General features: G+C 52.6%; 1 protein-coding gene across 6 annotated transcripts in view; it reads left to right on the top strand.

Moving 5' to 3' along the window:
• The first annotated feature begins 1,666 nt into the window (after positions 1-1,666).
• The window catches only part of ERICH1 (glutamate rich 1), a 63,813-nt gene continuing 46,547 nt past the window's right edge, over positions 1,667-18,932 (top strand). For 3 of the 6 annotated variants that reach the window (XM_055347998.2, XM_063709013.1, XM_055347999.2), the window contains exons 1-2: positions 1,686-1,793; positions 17,216-17,362. In XM_055347998.2, the coding sequence (XP_055203973.2) occupies positions 1,772-1,793; positions 17,216-17,362 (169 nt within the window). In that variant the 5' untranslated portion in view covers positions 1,686-1,771. Of the gene's footprint in view, positions 1,794-17,215; positions 17,363-18,932 lie in introns of all 6 variants that reach the window. The other 3 variants (XM_063709012.1, XM_063709011.1, XM_004046567.5) reach the window with 2 other exon arrangements.

Below are 18,932 nucleotides of genomic sequence, written 5' to 3'. Positions count from 1 at the left end.
GCACAGTGGCTCACGCATGTAATCCCACACATTGGGAGGCTGAGGTGGGAGGATTGCTGGAGGCCAGGAGCTGGAGGCTGTAGTGAGCTGTGATGGCACCACTGCACTCCAGCCTGGGCCAGAGTGAGACCCTGTCTACCCCAAAAAGAAAGAAAATTCATCAGATCATTTCACCCCTTTGCTCTACATCGTGTAACAACTTTCCACCCTGCTTCTTGGAACATGCAAAGTTATCAGGCTCCCTGCAGACCCTGCCTGGGTCTGGGTCTCCTTTCCTCCTGATCTGAGCTCCCCTTATCCTGCCCTTGCTTCTGGTCCCCAAACTCAAACAGGGCAGCCGTTCTCCTGGGACATCGTTTCCCTCCTGTGGGCTCTCTTTCCCTGGGCACCCCCAACCTTGCTCCCTCACCTACCTCAAGCCCACGCCCATCACTCTACAGTTAGGCCTTACCAGCTTCATTTTCCTCCAAAACACCCATCTCCGTGGGTTCCTCTCCTGAGACAGCCCACATGAGGAACAGCGCCTGGCACACACTTGGGAAATGTTTTGGAAGAAACCAATTCAAGGAGGAGGGTCCTGAGGGGGTGGAGCGGGAAGGCAGAGGCCCTTGAAGCTGGACAGGGAGACAAGAAGGGGTCTGGCAAGCCGGGGTGACGTGGGGGTCGCTGCCCTGGCCACTCCCTGTGTCCCACAGGTGCCTGGGGGCCAGGGACACCGCCCTGGCCATGCCCTGTGTCCAGCAGGTGCCTGGGGGTTGGGGTCACCGCCCTGGCCACTCATGTGTCCAGCAGGTGTCTGGGGACCGGCTGGCCATTCCCTGTATCCTGTAGGTGCCTGGGGGCCAGGGACACCGCCCTGGCCATGCCCTGTGTCCAGCAGGTGCCTGGGGGTTGGGGTCACCGCCCTGGCCACTCATGTGTCCAGCAGGTGTCTGGGGACCGGCTGGCCATTCCCTGTATCCTGTAGGTGCCTGGGGGCCAGGGACACCGCCCTGGCCATTCCTTGTATCCTGCAGGTGCCTGGGGGCCGGGGGCACTGCCCTGGCCACTCCCTGTATCCAGCAGGTGCCTGGGGGCCGGGGACACCGCCCTGCCCACTCCTTGTGTCCAGCAGGTGCCTAGGGGCTAGGGGTCACCGCCCTGGCCACTCCCTATATCCTCCAGGTGCCTGGGGGCTGGGGTCACAGCCAGGGCCACTATCCGTGTCTCGCAGGTGCCTGGGGACCGGGGACACCGCCCTAGCCACTCCCTGTATCCTGCAGGTGCCTTGGGGCCGGGGGCACTGCCCTGGCCATTCCCTGTGTCCGGCAGGTGCCTGGGGGCGAAGCGGGGACTGGGGATCTGCAGGTGCACCCGTGGGGCTGGGGGTGGGCGCCTCTCCTCTGGGGCCCTCCGTTCCCCTCTTCTCCACAACGCCCTCCCTAGCGTTCGCCCCCAGAGTTCCGCCACCGCGTAGAGCAGTCGCCGCCAGCGCTCCCACAGCGTCCTCAGGTCCCCAAGAGCCCGCGCCGTCGCCCCCGCAGCCCTCCCTCCGCGCATGCTTCACAGCGAGGCTCCCAGAGGCGGGTCTGGAGCCTCGCGACACGCCTACAGACTCGATATCAGCCAATCTACGGCCGTGATGTAGTTGACTGACCGCCCGTGGCGGGGTCCCGTATTCGGATTGGGCATTCCTGCTGTTGTGGGCGGACCCAGGAGGGCGGAACCCGGAAGGCACGGCGCTCAGGTCAGGGCCGCGCGGCGTGGTCTAAGGTCCGCGGCCGGGTCCCGCATGGCGGCGCACAGGAAGCACGGTAGGTGGGTGCGGCGCGGAGGCCTGCCCAGACCCCAGACCCGGCTCTCGGCTCAGACCGCGGTATTGACTCGGGACCCCGACCCCGGCCCCTTTCCAGGCCCCACCCCAAACCCAGACCGACTCCCCACCTCCACCCCAGTCCCTACCCATCCCCCGCTCTTACCCCGGACCGCGGCCCACCCCTCGCCCGTGTTGTTGCTTGCATGGCTGCTGGTCGGGCCGGCCCTGCCAGGCCCCACCTGGTGTCTGGGGACCTGGGCGGGGGCGAGCCCAGCCAGGGGTTCGTGTTCTTAGCAGAGCCCCTGTTGGTGAGTGAGTAGGGGCCGCTCAGCTCTTCAGAGGGGTCCTAGCCCAGGGCTCTGGGGTGGGGCTGCAGCCGGCTCCGGCAGCCTCACCGAAAAGTACAGCAGAACCTCCCAGAGCCACTGTGTCCTCATTTGAGAGACGGAGGTCATGGTGTTCACCTTCAGTGGACCTAAGGTGTGGGGCGCATCCTAGTGCTTATTAAATTCTGTGATAGCATTAGTACCAAAGACAGGAGGAGAAGAAATGGAATTGGTTAACCTGGCCGTGCCTTAGAACGGAAGTGTTAGAAAATAAAGCGTGCTCCTGCTTCCTGCAAACCCCAGCTCATTACCCTCACCGTGTAATCATCATTATAATGAAAAGAGTGGCGGTTTTTGACATGAATCTCGTGTTACTTGGATTAATTCAGGCGCTGATGAATTTTTTTCCTTCTCTATGTTTAAAACTGATAATCATGTTTTTCCCTTTGAAATGAAAAGATAATGGCAAACTATAGTTATAAAACAATTGCTTAAAAAGAAAAAATTTCTCAGTGAGGCAGAATGTGGAGAAAAATATGGTCTCAAGTCTTCCTTTTCAGGGACACACTGCACGTGGGCTTCCCCCTCTCCTTCAGGGCCAGGGAATTGTCACCTGATCAGCTCACAGGTTAAAAATGACCTAAGAGTTTTTAAGCAGTCAGATGTTAGGCTCTAAAATGGACATTCACGTATGTTAATGAGCACCAGAAATACCTTGTTCATGACCCTCTCCTGGAAGCAGGGCTGGCAGGCTGTGAATTCAGTGTCCAGGTTCTTAGGAGCAGACCTGATGGTCAGCTGCCTGCAAAGCTGTGCCTGCCTTCTTGGTGGGGGGCTTCTTGCTACTGCAGGTTTTTTCCTTGTTTTAAACCACAACACACTCTTCTCTTACATTCCTTCAAATGTTTGCACTCTTCTAAGCCTGAAATAAGTGCTCTTCTCTACGCAAGAAATTATTATAGCATCTGTAATGTACCTAATCAACTTAAAAAAAAACCTTTCTCCATTCACTAAATTAAAGTGAATGAAAGCTGTTAATTGTTTTAGTCATTCACTAATCATCTTCCCTCGAAACAGCCTTTTTTTCCTATTGGATATGTGACAGAATGGTCAAGTAAATTTACGTTGTTTAAGGACATTGTGGTTGGAAGGATGGATTAATAAATCCCAAAAGTATAAAATGTAGGTGGGAAAGAAAATATTAGTTTTCTGTGTGTCTTCCTCAAGATCACCTGAAGAGCCCATCGGCTGAGTGGCACTTAGGCTCTGAGAGGCACTGAAGGGAGGATTTAGCTGGAATAAAACTTCCCAGCATTTGTGACCTGATGGAGCAGGAAACTGGGGTGTGTGTCTTCTTCAGAGCATTTCCCTTCTGCGTGGCTTGCAACGAGTGAAGTTAGGGGAATGTGCCGCAGGAGGAGGCGATGGAGCTTGGCATGTCCCCTAGCAGCGATGTCTCTTTTCCCAAGGTCCAGCTCAGGGTCGTGGGGTGGTTGCAGATGGGGGTTGGGCGCTGTTGTTGATGGTGGGAGAGGAGGCAGGTGCCACAAGACGCAGGTGTGCGTGTCCTGGAGCAGACCCCACGCAGAACTGACTTGGCATCGTTTATTCACCGCCGGATGTTGGCGGAGCATCTGCTGAGTGTGGCAGAGCCCCTCAGGCCCTGGCTGCGGCAGCGAATCAGGCACGGTATCCCTCCCTCCCCGAGCTAAGTGAAGCTCTGCTGTGCTTTGAGACTGTGCTTGGAGTTAGAGCAGTGCTTGCTGACAGAGGACACATCCAGGGGCCCATACTCTCCCCTGCCTGGCCCTGGCACAGACCAAGAAACATGAGGTGGAAAGGTTGGCAGTCAGGCTAAACAGTGATTCTAAGCATTTTTTTTTTCCTGGAAGTAGATTGTTTCTGCTAGGCAATATAACCTGCTAATGTGACAGTTTCCCTGTGACAATGTGTAGCAAAACTCTGCAGGATTAATGGGAAGAATGTGTTGCCTTTGAAGCAGCACCACTTGAGTAAAAATTCCTCAAATGTGCTCTATGTTATGCTAGTGTTAAGTATAGCACCGGAGGATGTTTCTTGGGCCTACTTTGCAAGCCTCTGAGAGGTGCTGTGCAGCTCCGACCATGAACCGCTCTCCTAATTGAAGAGGGTCCCAGGAAGGGGAAGGGCACTATGGCCTCCATTCTACTCAGGGAGATTGGGTGAATATCTGGCATGTAATTAAGTGCTAGCTCAGGTCGGGGTGTTTCTGGCATATAGGGTAGCCAGCAGTCAGGGGAGCCTGGAGTGGGGTTGCAGTGGACTGGGGAGGCCCCCAGTGTCACAGATCCCCCAGGGGCTGCGTGCTCCTCGAGGAAGGGGCCTGCTGCGGTGGGTGACGACCTTAGGAGCTGCCCGGGTGACTCCTGGAAGGAGTGACTGCGTCTGGCGTTGACCGGGTTGAGCCTTGCTGCCTCCTCCTCCCTGGACGGTTCCCAGTGCCTGTCAGGACATCTCGTGTTGGTGAGCAGAGCCATACAGGACTTGCTCCTTGCTTCCTTCCCGAGACGATGACTGTGTCCCTGCTGCCTGGGCGGAGTCTTGCTGTTGGGCTAGTGGAGCCTCCTCCCTGGTGGTTGGTCATTGTGAGGGATTTGGCTCTGGCCCTCTCCCTGACTCCATGTGTGCTTCAGGGACCTTTCCGGAGGAGGCAAAGCTTGCGTGGGGTTTGCTTGGCAGAGGCGATCCTCAGATGCTGGGGTGAGGACCACAGCCTTGTGGAGGCGGGAGCCCCGTCCCAGGGCCCAGCCCTGAGCAGGCAGAGGAGTGTCAGGCTGTCTGGCCGCTCCCTGTCTCACTGCATCAGGCCTGTCCTCACCGCCTGCTGCTGTGTGTGTGGTGGGGGGATGCGCCCCTGGATTTATGCAGAGTCCCTGCCCCGCAGCGCCCCCTGCATTCGTCTCACTGCACCCCGAGGCCAGTCCTTTGACTCCTTGTCCTGCAGTTTCCCATCAAGGTGGTTCAGTGGTGCCAGCCGCTCGCGTCGAGGAGAGAGCTCCAAGGGCACCATGCTGCTGGCCCGGCCTTGCTGGCCCGGCTGGGCCTTCTGTAGGGAAGGCCACAGAGCCCTGTCCCAGAGGCCTCCTCCTGGGAGGCACCCAGCCTGGTGTCAGCCTGGGGAACATGTGCTGGAGCGCGGGATGCTTGGATGCTTTTTAATAAGAATCCATTCTTGCTGTGACTGCTGCATGCACAGGACAGCTTCACTCGCCCTTGCAGGTGCATCCTCCAGGGCCAAGGGGTCTGCAGCAGGCAGGCGGCCTCTGTCTTCCTGAGACTCCTCAGATGAAGTTGGAGCTGCCAGTGCCTTGCTGTGAGCAGTCACACTTCCTGTTCGCCACCTCCCTGTCATCTTCTGGTTTCTCCTGCACCTCAAGGAGTGGATTGCCCCAACTTCACACGCCAGGAATCGCTGGCACTGTCCACGGTGCTGGCACTGGTGCCAGAGTTCCTGCAGCTCTGGTAGTCCGGGAGAGGTGTCTGTGTGTAGGTGTGGGTCTGTGAGCTTGTGTGTGCATACTGTCAATGTGCATGCATGTATGTGTGCCGCTGTTCCTATGTGTGCACGTGTCTGTGTATGCCTTTGTGTGTGCACACGTGTCTGGTGTATGTGTGCATGCATGTCTGTGTGCATCTGTGCAGGTGTGTGTGTAGTGTGTATCTGTGCATGCATGTGTGTGCCTTTGTGGTGTGCGTGTGTGTATGTGTATGTGTACGTGTGTGCATGTGTATGTGCCTGAGTGGTGTATGTGTGTGCATGCATGTGTGTGCCTGTGTGTGGTGTGTATGTAAGTGTGCCTCTGTGGTGTATGTATGTTGTGTTTTGCATGTGGTCTGTGTGTACATGCATGTCTGCTTGTGATGTGTATGTACATGTGTGTGCATGTGTATCTGTGTACATATGTATGTGCCTGTGTGGTGTCTGTGTCTGTGCATGTGTGGTGTGTGTCCATGTGTCCATGTTCATGTATGTGTGTGTGCGTACATGTGTCTGTGTGGTGTGCGTGTACATGCATATCTGTTTGCCTGTGTGTGCCTGTGTATGTACATGTGTGTGCCTGTGTATGATGTGCCTGTGTACACGTCTGTGTGTGGCACTTGTGTACATGTGTGTCTGTGTGTGCACCTGTGTATATGTGCATGCATGTGTGCCTGTGTGTCTTGTGCCTGTGTACACGTGTCTCTGTGTGGCGTGTGTGTACATGAGTGTCTGGCTGTTTGCCTGTGTATATGTGCATGCATGTGTGCCTGTGTGTGTATGTGTGTGCGCCTGTGTGTTGTGTGCCTGTGTACACGTGTCTGCCTGTGGCATGGGTGTACATGTGTGTCTGTGTGTTTTCCTGTGTGTCTATGCATGTGTGCCTGTGTATGCATGTGCGCCTGTGTCGTGTGCCTGCATACACGTGTCTGCGTGTGGCGTGTTTGTACATGCGTGTCTGGGTGTGTCCCTGTGTGGTGTGTGCATCTCCCAGCTGTACCCTGCAACTTGCCTGTGATACCTGCCTCTCCCTTGGAGTCCCAGAGCTGAAGATGCCAGTTCGGATTTGTTTCCTTTGGAAAGAGGCCCCTTTTTCTTCTTACAGCATGGCGTTGGTCTGGTTGGGTGCCTGGTGACTCTGTTGGGGCCGACTTTCATTCTGGCCCCGTGTGTGGGACTGTGTGCAGAACTGGACAGGAGTCATTGCTGTGCTGCAGGAGAAGTGGGGCTGTGTTCATTGACACGTGTGGCTTTGACATTTTCTACTCAGATGCGGTAGAATCCTTCCTCCAGAACAGGAGCTGGCACCTCTTTTCCCATCTTCAAGGAAGGACAACGTGCTCAGGAGCGCTTCCCAAGTGAATGACTGAATGAATGAACGAAGGAGGGAAGAGAGGAAGGAAGGAATCCGCCTCATGGAACAGGGAGGTTTAGAGAATCCTGGCAAAGCAAGAGGCGCTGTGCTAGCCAGGCCCTGTGGGAGTGTTGGTGCATGGTGAGGTTGGGGGGTGAGGGTCGGCCCCAGCAGGAAAGGGCAGGTGCAGGGATGGCAAGGCCAGCGCACGTGGGGATGAGGAGATGCGGTACTGCGACGGCTGGAGGAGGGTTGCAGGAGCTGCTCAGACATGGGGGCAGCTGCAGTCTCGGCTCCTTGCAGGTTGGGAGAGAGTCGTGCTTGGTGTACAGCTGGAGAGGGAAGTGGGCCGAGGAGGTGGTGGATGCCGAATGTGCCCGTCCCTGACGGCCGGCGCCTCAGTGCACAGCAGGCCTAGGTCTCGATGGGGACGGCCACTGAGGTCAGTCCTGCTGGGCTGCTGCCTCAGAGCTCACTCTACTAATGCTCAGGTGGCTCATCTGTAAAGTGGGCGGCAGCACCGTGAGGACCCAGCCAGGTGACCGATCACATGCAAGGTTCTGTTGGACTCACGAGCTGGTCACTGCCGCTGGTCCTGTCCCCTTTGTGCAGGAGACACGGAGGTAGGGGACCCGTTTGCCTGTGAGAGCAGAGCAGACAGGAAGCCGGAGAGGACAGCAGGCACAGAAGCCGGAGGGGACAGCAGGCACGGAAGCCGGAGGGGACAGCAGACAGGAAGCCGGAGGGGACAGCAGACAGGAAGCCGGAGGGGTCAGCAGGCACAGAAGCCGGAGGGGACAGCAGACAAGAAGCCAGAGGGGACAGCAGGCACAGAAGCCGGAGGGGACAGCAGACAGGAAGCCGGAGGGGACAGCAGACAGGAAGCCGGAGGGGACAGCAGACAGGAAGCCGGAGGGGACAGCAGACAGGAAGCCGGAGGGGACAGCAGGCACGGAAACCGAAGGGGACAGCAGGTACAGAAGCCGGAGGGGTCAGCAGGTGAGCAGGCATCACCGCGTCAGGGTGTGGGACGAGAAACCACAGCACCCAAAAAGGACCACATGGTCCTTCGTGGCTGGCGCAGGGAAGAAGTGGGGTCCAGGAGGCCACAGTGGGGCAGCCGTGGCTCCCTCGTGGTCCAGGCGAGGCGGCGTGGGTGCAGGAGGTACAGCTGCTTCCCGGTTTCTGGGTTCCACATCTTTGATAGCGTTCCTCAGTGAGCGTAACCTGCCCTTGCAAACAACATGGGGCTTGTCGGTGTGGAATCCCTTATGGGTTGCAAGTTCTTTGGGCTGAATTCAGGACCTATCTAATGAAAAAGCCAATGTTTAATGAAACTGGAAAAAATAAAAATATTGGAGTAAAAGGTGTAGTTTATCTGGTGTCTCCTGATTTTCATAAAGCAGCTTGCTGAATGGCCTTCCCAATGACCTCTCAGCGTGTTTTAGCCCAGTCTTGTTTTGGTGAGAAACTGACTCCGAGAACTGAGTAGGCTGCTCTGAGGTCCCGCCCCCGTCGGGGCAGTGCCGGCCTGTCCGGAAGCCCCTGGGCTGCTCGCATCCCGCTGGGTGTGTTTACCAGTGCTTAATGAAAACTGTTGCAGCCGCCCGTTAAGGTAAGGTGTTTGTGAACGCTTCGTGATACGACAAATGCTGGTTAAAAAACTACAAGGAGAAACTCTGGGCAAAGTTTGCGTGGAATATTTTCTTTCTTCTCCTTTTTTATTTGTAGAGATCGGGTCTCACTATGTTGTCCGGGCTGGTTCTCCAGTAATCCTCCTGACGCAGCATCCTGAGTAGCTGGCCTGCAGGTGCCCGGCTTTCTTCTTTGTTGAAGGGTTAGAGTTCCAGTAGAAAATGATTATTTGGTGTATTTTCACCTCCTACGTGAGGATCCCATGTCAGATCGGTCATGGCGTGAGGTTCTGGTGATGTCCCATTTGAGGATTATTTCTGGTTTGATGTCGAGCACTTGTTTTTTGTTTTTTCTTTTTGATATTTCAGCAAGCTTGCCCACTTCTGCTTAAGTATTAGCCAATTATTTTTCCATTTGTCATTCTGTTATGAAACTCCTCAAGAATCTACTACTCATTGAATTAACATTCTGAACTTTTCTTTCTTGTGAAGTGATGTAATTCTATTACCAGTTTATTCCTTTATTTCTAGATTATAGTCAAAGGCTAAATACCTTGCCTCATTATAGGGATAAAATGAAAAAAAAAAATCCCACAGTGATTATCATTTTAAAGAAAGCTGTGGCTGGGCCAGCATATTTTCAGCAGGCATTTAACGTAGTTTTTACTGAAAAAAAGAAAATTCAAACTATCAGATTTTCAAAAAATACAATAACCCTAATAAATGTTAAATTTAAAATGCCTATTACAACGAGACAGGCAGATGTAGGAGGAAAAAGAGATCAGCTAGAGCTGCCGTTCACTGAGAGAGCAGAATTTTGATATTTTCTCTAAACTGATGAAATAATGTGGTTTGTGTGTGTTTTGTGGTTTTAGTGGAAATGTTTTGAGAGATTTCTCTAATATGACAGGTGAAGGAGGCAGGGAGCAAGCACCTCCAAGCTGGCCATGTTGGAAATTTCTACTAATGATTATTTCCAGTCTTGTTTTCAGTAGCAGTTTTTCATTTAAACATGATGTTAAAAGCCTGCCAACTCTTGTTTGAAAATCTAATCACTTTTCTGTTTGTAAGTCTGTTAAGTGGAAACTAAAAAGGAATGTTATAAACCGATTTTGTTCTCTGTGAGTGTTAGTCTGTTCTGCATTGCTGTAAAGGAATGTCGGAGGCTGGTAATTTATAAAGAAAAGAGGTTTGCTGGGCTCACGGTTCTGCAGGCTGTACAGGGAGCATGGCGCCAGCACCCATTTCTGGTGAGGCCCCGTCGGGAAGCTTCCACTCTTGGGGAAGGCACAGGGGAGCCAGCGTCCTATGGTGAGGGAGGGAGAGCGGGAGAAGGTGGAGGTCCCGGCCTTTTAAGTAGCCAGATCTCCAAGAGCTCACCACCACGAGGTGGGCACCAAGCCATTCCCACGGGATCTGCCCCATGGCCCAGACACCTCCCAGCAGGCCCACCTTCAACACTGGAGCTCACGTGTCACCATGGAATTTGGAGGGGACACATCCAAACCACGTCAGTATGTTTTTCTCCTGCAGTGGCTTTACATTGTAAAGTCACTCGTGAATATTTGTGGTCTCTCTTATTTTAATGAATTCCTGTAAGCATGTGGTCCTATCAGTTTTACAGCTTCTCCTGAGCATCCACATTTTGAAATAGGTCCTTTTGAACTGATCTCATTCTTCACATTCCCAAATAAGCTGTACACATATTTTCTCTGAAAGTCACACTTTTCCAACAGACACCATTTTATAAGGGTGATAGCAAAAGTTTTGAAATTTTAGAGAATCACGAATGATCATTATTTTAATCTCTTCCAGCACCAGGAGTCTCATACCCAACTGTTAGATTTTAAATTCAGCAACTGCATTTAGGAAGAGTTTAGAATTGAATAGGTTCCCTTCCAGTGGTCAAACTTTGTTTCTTTGTGAGGTACATATATTTACAGTTTTTCCTAAGTGTCTAATTTCCAAAGAACACTTTACTGAAAGATTTTATTGGTATTTGGCTGTGTCTTTGATTTGAAATAGCAAGTGTAGGCAGCAGTCCTTTCTGAGAATTATACCGAAGTGACTTAATTCCCCTGTGAAAGGGACTCATTTCTGCTGGGTGTTGCGGCATGTGAATTTCAGACGGGGTGTTTTTTCTGGGCCTTGGCCTTTTGTTGTTGTGTCTCTCTTTTTCTCGGTGCTGATTGCTTGGCCTGCTTCATCATTTATTTGTTTCCCTGCAGGTTATTTTTTTCGATTTGCATTAAACACTCAGTCCTGTGCCTTTTTATTTTCCGGTGATTGCTTTTTGATGGGCACTAGAGTTTCAAGTTAAAACTTGCTCTTGCTGCTGGAAGGAGAGCACGTTGATGAGGTGTGAGAAGGAGAACGGAACCAGCCTCAGGCTTCTGACAGACACGGAGTCGTTGTGACCGCAAGGCACTTTGATTTGGGCCACGCAGCATCGGGGGCTCCGGGAGCTCCTGCTGCACCAGCTGGTCCAGCTCTGTTTCTGTGGGTTCCTTTTGTTTTCAACACATTGTGAGTTAAACAGAAAAGAGGCTTTTAACCTCTAACTTGATTTTTGTCAGCCTCCATGTGTAGCTCAAAAACGTACACACACTTAGGTAAAAACACATTGGATGGAAAAGGAGCTTTTCAACAAACCAAAAAAGACAAATGCTTCACTGTGTCCTGGTTATTCTGGAAGGAAAAAACCTTTCGTTTATGTTCTGCTTTTGGTATTAGTCACAAAGTAGAGCTGGCCCGTTGGAAGACAGGCTGTGTTTACAGAATCGTGTCCATATCTGCAGGAAACCACCAGCAGTTCTTGGGGTCCTCGTGTCATTCCTCTGACGGTTCCAAGAACCAGCAAGGGCATCAGTGCCATGCAATGTGGTTTTGATCTAAAACAGCTGATTATTTCTGTGTAAATAAACAGTGTGAGCACTGGTGGTAAAGGCCCTGAGTGCCTGGGCCAGGCGTGTGGGGGCCGCACGCTCAGCGCTTGTCAGCTCAGATGCTAAACCCAAGTGGCGCCGTGTCCATGAGGTCTCTCCCAGCCCCAACCTCCATGCTGTCATCTCTGGGGCTGGGAGGAAGTGAAGCTCGTCTGTGAATCTGCCAGCAATATTAGCTGGTGGAAAGTAATTATTAACATTCAATTTTGCATTTTAAACTTTGCTCTTTCAAAAACAGATTTTAAAAAGTTAAAATTATATTTTTTAAAAATACTTTATTATCTATATTTTAGCAGCTGTAAATATTTAGATGTATATATTTGTCAGCAAAGTTATTTTTAGATACCTGGATATTTGTATTAAACTGAGTTAAGATTTATTAAAATTCTTGTTGAAGAAAAAATCTCCAGCTTTATAATGAGATATCCATTTTGACATCTATTTGAGATCATCTGTTTTTGTGCCTGTTTACAGGACACTTTATGAGTAATTCATGGGTCATGGATAATATGACACAAAACCAGCCTTTGCCAATATTTAATATCAGAATCATGCTGTAACTCCTGTCAGTGAAGCATTGTGTGGGACGTGCTCGTCTTTTCTGTGACAAGGCTTACCAGAAGTAGCAGGGGTCAGAGTGGCTTCAGGCTCATTCCAGCAATGAAGCAGATACGGTGACCTCCAGGAGTGTGTGGGCCACTGGGAAAGACGTTTTCCTTCACGAGGTTCTAGAACACCCATGCAAGATGGAGCCCCTTCAGCCACAGGGATTCATGAGATACTTAAACCAGTTTAGCTTAGGCTGCTGAAAGGTTTTCTTTTTGCTTTAGTTTATTTTGACGACCGTGCTCAAGTTTGAATTTGAAAAGGGACGTTGTCTTTCCCGTGGCCGTAAACTGTACAGACCTTTATGTGTTGACCGTCGTGAATTAGCACATCCAAATCCCTACGGCCTTCTTCCCACTCCCACCCTCCATATGAAAACTCGGGATTTAAACGTTAAGGACTAAAATTCTATACTAAAATTGTATTGTTTGCTTAAGATTTTTAAGCAGCCTGTTTTCCCGCATTCTTAAGTAGTTGCATGCTCTTCCTGGCATCCTGATTATCCCAGATATCAGCTTTGTCATCCTGTGTGTCTGTGGCTGACACTGGCGCGGTGCGAGCATGCGTCCTCGTCCTTCATCGTGGGTACCTCAGCGTTCTGCCATCGGTCATGTCCGTGGGTGACGCTGGCGTGGGGCAGGTGTGTTTCCTCGTCCTTCCTCGCGGGCACCTCGGCGTCCTGCCGTTGGGATGTCTGCGCGGCCTGCATTTGCCTCTCAGAAGTCTCATTTGTCTTTGAGGGTGTCCAGGACATTCCTCTTCCTCCAAGTCCTCTTTTGTGCAGAGTAGTTGGTGATTTTCAAGGACTGGCATGATGAGATTTTGTGTTCAGAAGACAAGAGGAGCAAGGTGTACGTCTAGGGCCGCGTTCTGCTTTCTAAATGTTGGTCTTCTTGGAGAAGGGGCTGGTTCCAGGCCTAGGCAGAGAAAATACAAGATGAGTCTGCGGTACCTTGTAGGGCCTTGTGTGCTCATGGGAGGGCCGGGTGGGCTGGAGGGCACCGGGTCCATGCTGGAGGGCGCTGGTTCCACACTGCGGTGGACCCTGTGGCCAGTGCCGGGACTATTTGAGCAACAAACTATATGCGGACAGTACAGGGTGATGGTCCTTGGAACAAAGGAAACATCTACGAGTCCTTAAAGTATTAAATAGCACAAAGGTAATAATTCAATACATGTGCAAGTGTGGGCACTTCAGTACAAAATTCCACGTGATAAACACGGAAGGAGTGAGGAAGGAAAGCCACTGAGGAGCCCACAGCCACGTCTGCCACTGCCAGGACCCACCAGCGGATGCCAGAATTAGTGGGTGAGACTGAGGAGGAAAAGGATCTAGTCCCGCGGTGTCTCCTCCACAGTGTTTGTTGGTTATGAAGGAAAGAGAGTCGCTTGGCAGGGAGAAACCCAGCAGACCTCACAGCACCTGCGGGCAACTGCGGGCGTCAGCGGAGAGAAGCATCTCAGGCAGATGTGGGCACCAGCGCCCATCTGCAGTTCTGCAGAAGTGAATGACCTCAGTGTCACCCTGAGAACACTGGACCCAAGTTACTGCAGTTCCAAAAAATAACTGCCGCAAGAGGTGTCACTATGGTGGAGGACGAGGAAAATGGGAGAAAAGTGAGGCACGGAGGGCGGATGGGGCAGGATCAGAGCCTGGTCGATGCGGGAGCCTGCTGTTGGATGATGGCTCAAACAGCCAGGGCTGGGGTGGGGCAGAAACCCAAGTTTTCACGGTTGAAACGGCCTCCCTGAGCCTCGCCAGGCCTGGGGCTTTTGTGTGGCAAAGCCCCGCGGGTCGGGCTCTCAGCCCAGGCGGTGGCCCCAGGTCCTGGGCTCCTGGTGGGAGGTGAGTCCAGGACCTGCCTAGGTGGTCTATGGGGAAGCTCCTTAGGAGGGTGTTGGGGCCTTGGCATGTGCGCTGACAAACCGCAAAACACACCAGGGTACAGATGGGAGCGCATGGAGAAACCGCACAACGCACAACACACCAGGGTACAGACTGGAGTGCAACGACAAACCGCACAACACACCAGGGTACAGACTGGAGTGCAATGACAAACCACACAACACGTGGGTCTGCATGGTTCTGGGAACCACCGCTCTCGAATCTGCTCGTGTGGCGCCTGAGCAGACGTGCAGGGGAATTGCAGAAATCCTAGAGGCTGAAGACCCAGAGGCCTTGGGATTCTGTGGTCCTTGCACGCTGTGCCAGCAGATTGATTCCTGGCTTTCAGGTCGTGAGCCTGGGATCACGTAAATCTCTTCCGAGAGAAATGCCTGTGTTACAGAAGGCGGAGCTTGTGACTCCCAGGGTGGCCTCTGCCGTGTCAGTTATCCCTGAGAAACCCCTGTCAGCTGTCACTCTGAATTTAAAGGCAGCTGACTTTAGATTGTTCCCGCCTTCTACTTCCATTTTAGAATTTTTATAAAAATTCTAAAGGTACTGTACACCTATATCAGATATTTTCATTTGAAACATGAAATTTAACAGTGTTGGTGGAAAACCACTGTTAATTAGGCTATAAATGTAATTTATTCCAGGCAGTGGATGGAATTCAGTGCAAATGCTCCCTACCTTTCTTTTTTTTAAAGGCACATTCTTATTATGTCGCTTTTAGCTCCGAAATCTGCGTCAGGAAGCCTTGAAAGACTGTGACCTGGGGCCAGACTCATTGCGCTCCAATCTGTACCCTGGTGTGTTGTGCAGTTTCTCCGTGCGCTCCGATCCATACCCTGGTGTGTTGTGCGGTTTGTCATTGCACTCCAATCTGTACCCTGGTGTGTTGTGCGTTGTGCGGTTTCTCCGTGCGCTCCGATCTGTACCCTGGTGTGTTGTGCGATTTGTCAGTGCACTCCAATCTGTACCCTGGTGTGTTGTGCGGTTTCTCAGTGTGCTCCGATCCAAACCCTGGTGTGTTGTGCCGTTTCTCAGTGCGCTCCGATCCTTACCCTGGTGTGTTCTGCCATTTTCTTTGGGATCAGCTGCCTTGTTTCAGAAAACTCTGTCATCTGATGCTTGCTTGGGCCCAGCGTCTCCTGGCGGTGGCTGTTTAGTCAGGGCCTGCCCTGGCCTGCCCCCTCCCTGGGACTGTCTTGTGCCTGCCCAGCCTCAGGCGTTCTGCAGCATTGCCTGGCCCTGACCATCGCCTGGGATTTCTCCGTAGCATTTTCCTGGCTCCAGACACTTGCAGGCAGCTGTGCCTGGGGAGGCGACTTCAGCCACATGTCCGCGTTGGCTGCCCCAGGCCCAGCAAGGCTTTAGCTCTGAGCGCCCCGTCCTTGTTTGCAGAATTGGGCGGCTGGTTATGGTTTTGTCTTAGAATTTGTTCTGGTTTGTGAAGATGTTGGATAAAGTGCATCTTATCTGCCTACCATCTCCTCTGCTCAGCACCAGCTTGGTCATCTGGCATAGGACATTTTCTTCTTTGACATTTGAAGGAAATGTGACCATTGGATTTTTATCTGAAGCCTTGGAACCTTCTTTTGAACATACCTGGGAGCACTACAGCACATTTTTAAAAGCATTTCACAGACCACCTGTTGCTCCCTGAGAGCCAAGGTGTCTCCTCCGGGCAGGTATGCTTGAGGCAAGGCCTTTCTGTAGGGGTGGGACCCGCTCACCGCAGCCAGCAGGAGCTTTTGAGGTGTCCTGTGCTGGTGCACTTCTGCATCATATTCAAAATATAGCGTATGGGGACCCTCTCATTGCCAGGACCTGGTGAAGACCCCGGGATCTGAGGGATCACATCGTTTCAGTTCAGATTTTCCACTTAACCAGAGGTCGTTTCCTCCCAGCAAAAGGAGCCTTTGTGCTCGCTCGCTGGGAGCCGCGGAGGTGGAGAGTCTCAGTGAGCAGCCACCTTGTTCATGACCACACTGCACCTCACTCCCACTGAGCTCTGTGCTCAGGGTTTTCATGGTCCATCCACGGAGGACACGGGGAGCTCTGGTGAGCGTTGCGTGGAAACCCACATAGTGTTCTTAACAGCGGGGCCTGTAGGAGGGTTATTTCTATCACGTGTTTGTCGCAGAGGCCAGAATTAGGAAGGATCTGTGCCTTCAGCTACAGAGTTCCCATGTAGGGCCATGGAGTCTCCCTGCCTTGCCTAGAAGCCACCCCCAGCGTCTCCTCTCAGGGGGCCCATGTCAGATCCCTGCACGCCTCCAGTCAGGCCAAGTCCCCGCCTCCCTGTTCCTAAAGGCACCAGGCAGTTGTGTCAGGAGTGCTGATTCCACTGTGCGACTTTTGGTTATTCCAAAGCAGCTATCTTTTTTCTAAATTTTATGAGGTTAAAAGAATTCATTTCATTAACTTTTCCCCGCACCTTATCCACTATGCTATTTTGAGATCAATGCCTGTTTATTAACCACACTTAAATCAGGGCAGAAATATTCATTCATTATGACAGCTTGTCCCACAGTTTAAACAACGTAAACTAAAACAAGCAAAGTAAAGAATCTCTGTTTAGTGGTTAAACCACGTCAGATGCACGGAATTCTCCCCAGTCGCAGTTGTTGACACGTTCAGTTTAAGGGAGAGAGTGTAGACCATGGGTTCCCAGAGGGTGCGAGGTGGTGCCTGCCCTGTCTCAGGGCCCCCCAGACCTGCTCCATTCACACACCTGGCTCCAAGCACTGTGGGCCACTGACACCGTCCACCCAGGACCACAGCCCCCACTGACAGGGGTCACGGCCTGCATGTGCCTGAACCTCACAGGGAGGAACCGAGCGACATGGAGACAGAGGCAGCACCTGCCAGCAGTGCACAGCCTACTGGATGCAGGGTGATGCCGTGGGGAGAGGGTCAGCTGATGGCAGGATGCTGGGGGGTCCTCGGGCCAGCCTCACGGGTTCCTCTGAGGGCAGAGTCTGGGGGATCCTGGTGTGCAGTGCCCAGCGTGGGAGGACCAGGGACTTGGGTCTCCGTTGGTGCTTTCAGGATGTGTGTGTTTGTGTAGAGTAAAAGTCACGTGTGATTCAGATAAACTGCATAACTCATTCCTTTTCCTCCTTTTCTTTTAATCGGTTGTCTGTACAGTGTTTGTGGAGAAGGTGCTGCAGAGACTTTTTCCTCCTGTTCCAAGTGGCCAAGGAAAGAGGGAACCCCAGACGCTGGCCATCCAAAATCCACCAAAGAAAGTGACCTCTGAGAAAGTGAGCCAGAAACACGCTCAGCCTTTGACAGGTGAGGTTGTCTGCAGTTGTGGGTGGGTCTCAGAGACTGAAGTTAACCTCCGTCATCATCACTTGCCTTGGAGAATGTGTCTTCTGGGGCTCGGGCATCTGTCTGCAGGTCTGCAGAGGGCCTGCAGCAGGTGGGCAGGGCAGGCATCGCTCTCCACACAAGCTCTGCCAAGGCCCCTGTGGACTCCCCGGCCAAGGCCAGGTCAGGGTGCTGCCTTTTTGGGGTCATTTACTTGTGTGCTCTGAAGATGGTGATTGGACTGAAACTGGGGCTTGGGCCAGCCTTCATGTCCTCTGAGGAAGACAGGCGCCTTCCCCACCATAACACCATGCCCCCAGTCACTGTGGTGGCCCCGTTGGCTTGTGCCCACTCAGGGACAGGCTTCTGATGTTCTTGTCCCGTGGTCTTTGGCAGACGTCTGTCCCATGACAGCCCCACATAAGCTCTTGGTGGCTGCAGAATCATCTGCCATGAGAGTCCCATCAGCTCTGGTCCCTGCAGTGCAACTCCGCTCACCTGTGAGACTGTGAGAGGACCCCGCTGAGAGACACGGGAAGAGACCACCTGGGTGCAGCACATCCCACTGAGAGACACGGAAATAGACCACCTGTCTGCGGCACATCCTACTGAGAGACACTAGAAGAGACCACCTGGGTGGACCACATCGCACTGGGAGATGCGGGAAGAGGCCACCTGGCTGCAGCACATCCCACTGAGAGATGTGGGAAGAGACCACCTGGTTGTAACACATCCCACTGAGAGACACGGGAATAGACCACCTGGGTGCAGCACATGCCACCGAGAGACACGGGAATAGACCACCTGGGTGTAAGACATCCCACCGAGAGATACGAGAATAGACCGGCTGTGCACAGCACATCCAACTGAGAGACGTGGGAAGAGAACACTTGGGTGGAGTACATCCCACCGAGAGATGCAGGAAGAGGTCACCTCTGTGCAGCACATCCCACTGAGAGACACGGGAATAGACCGCCTATGTGCAGCACATCCTAGTGAGAGACATGGGATGAGAACACCTGGGTGGAGCACATCCCACCGAGAGATGCTGGAAGAGGCCGCCTGGGTGCAGCACATCCCACTGAGAGATGCGGGAAGAGACCATCTGGGTGCAGCACATGTGGGCGGGTCCATTCGGTTCCCCAGTAAACACATAAGTCCATAAAGCCAGACGTGGGTTCCTGGGTGCCATTTCTGGGGGTCTCGTTCGTGTTTGTATAGTGGTGGTCTCTCACTGGGCATTTGTTCTCCACGCGTTTGTGTTCCTGAGAGCTGCGTGGTCTCTGGTTTTCACACACCTTATAATGGAGCCGCTCACCAGGATCTCAGCAGGCAGGTCCTCGTCATCCCACAAATCACCTTCCAGCCCCGCAGGTCAGATCTCCATTGACTGTGAACACATCTTCCCACAGACGTAATATTCTGTGTGGTGATTCCATTTCCAGGGCGGCTCAGAAAGCCTGTCTAACCTGCGACATGACGAGTGCCACAGACACCGTTCTGGTCAAGGATAGAAGACAAGTGAGAAGGAAAAAGTTCCCTTCACGTCTCC

This window comes from Gorilla gorilla, chromosome 7, assembly GCF_029281585.2.
Source record: "Gorilla gorilla gorilla isolate KB3781 chromosome 7, NHGRI_mGorGor1-v2.1_pri, whole genome shotgun sequence".
Classification (NCBI taxonomy): domain Eukaryota; kingdom Metazoa; phylum Chordata; class Mammalia; order Primates; family Hominidae; genus Gorilla; species Gorilla gorilla.
Note: the sequence above shows the minus strand (reverse complement) of the source record. Positions and strands in the feature narration are given on the sequence as shown.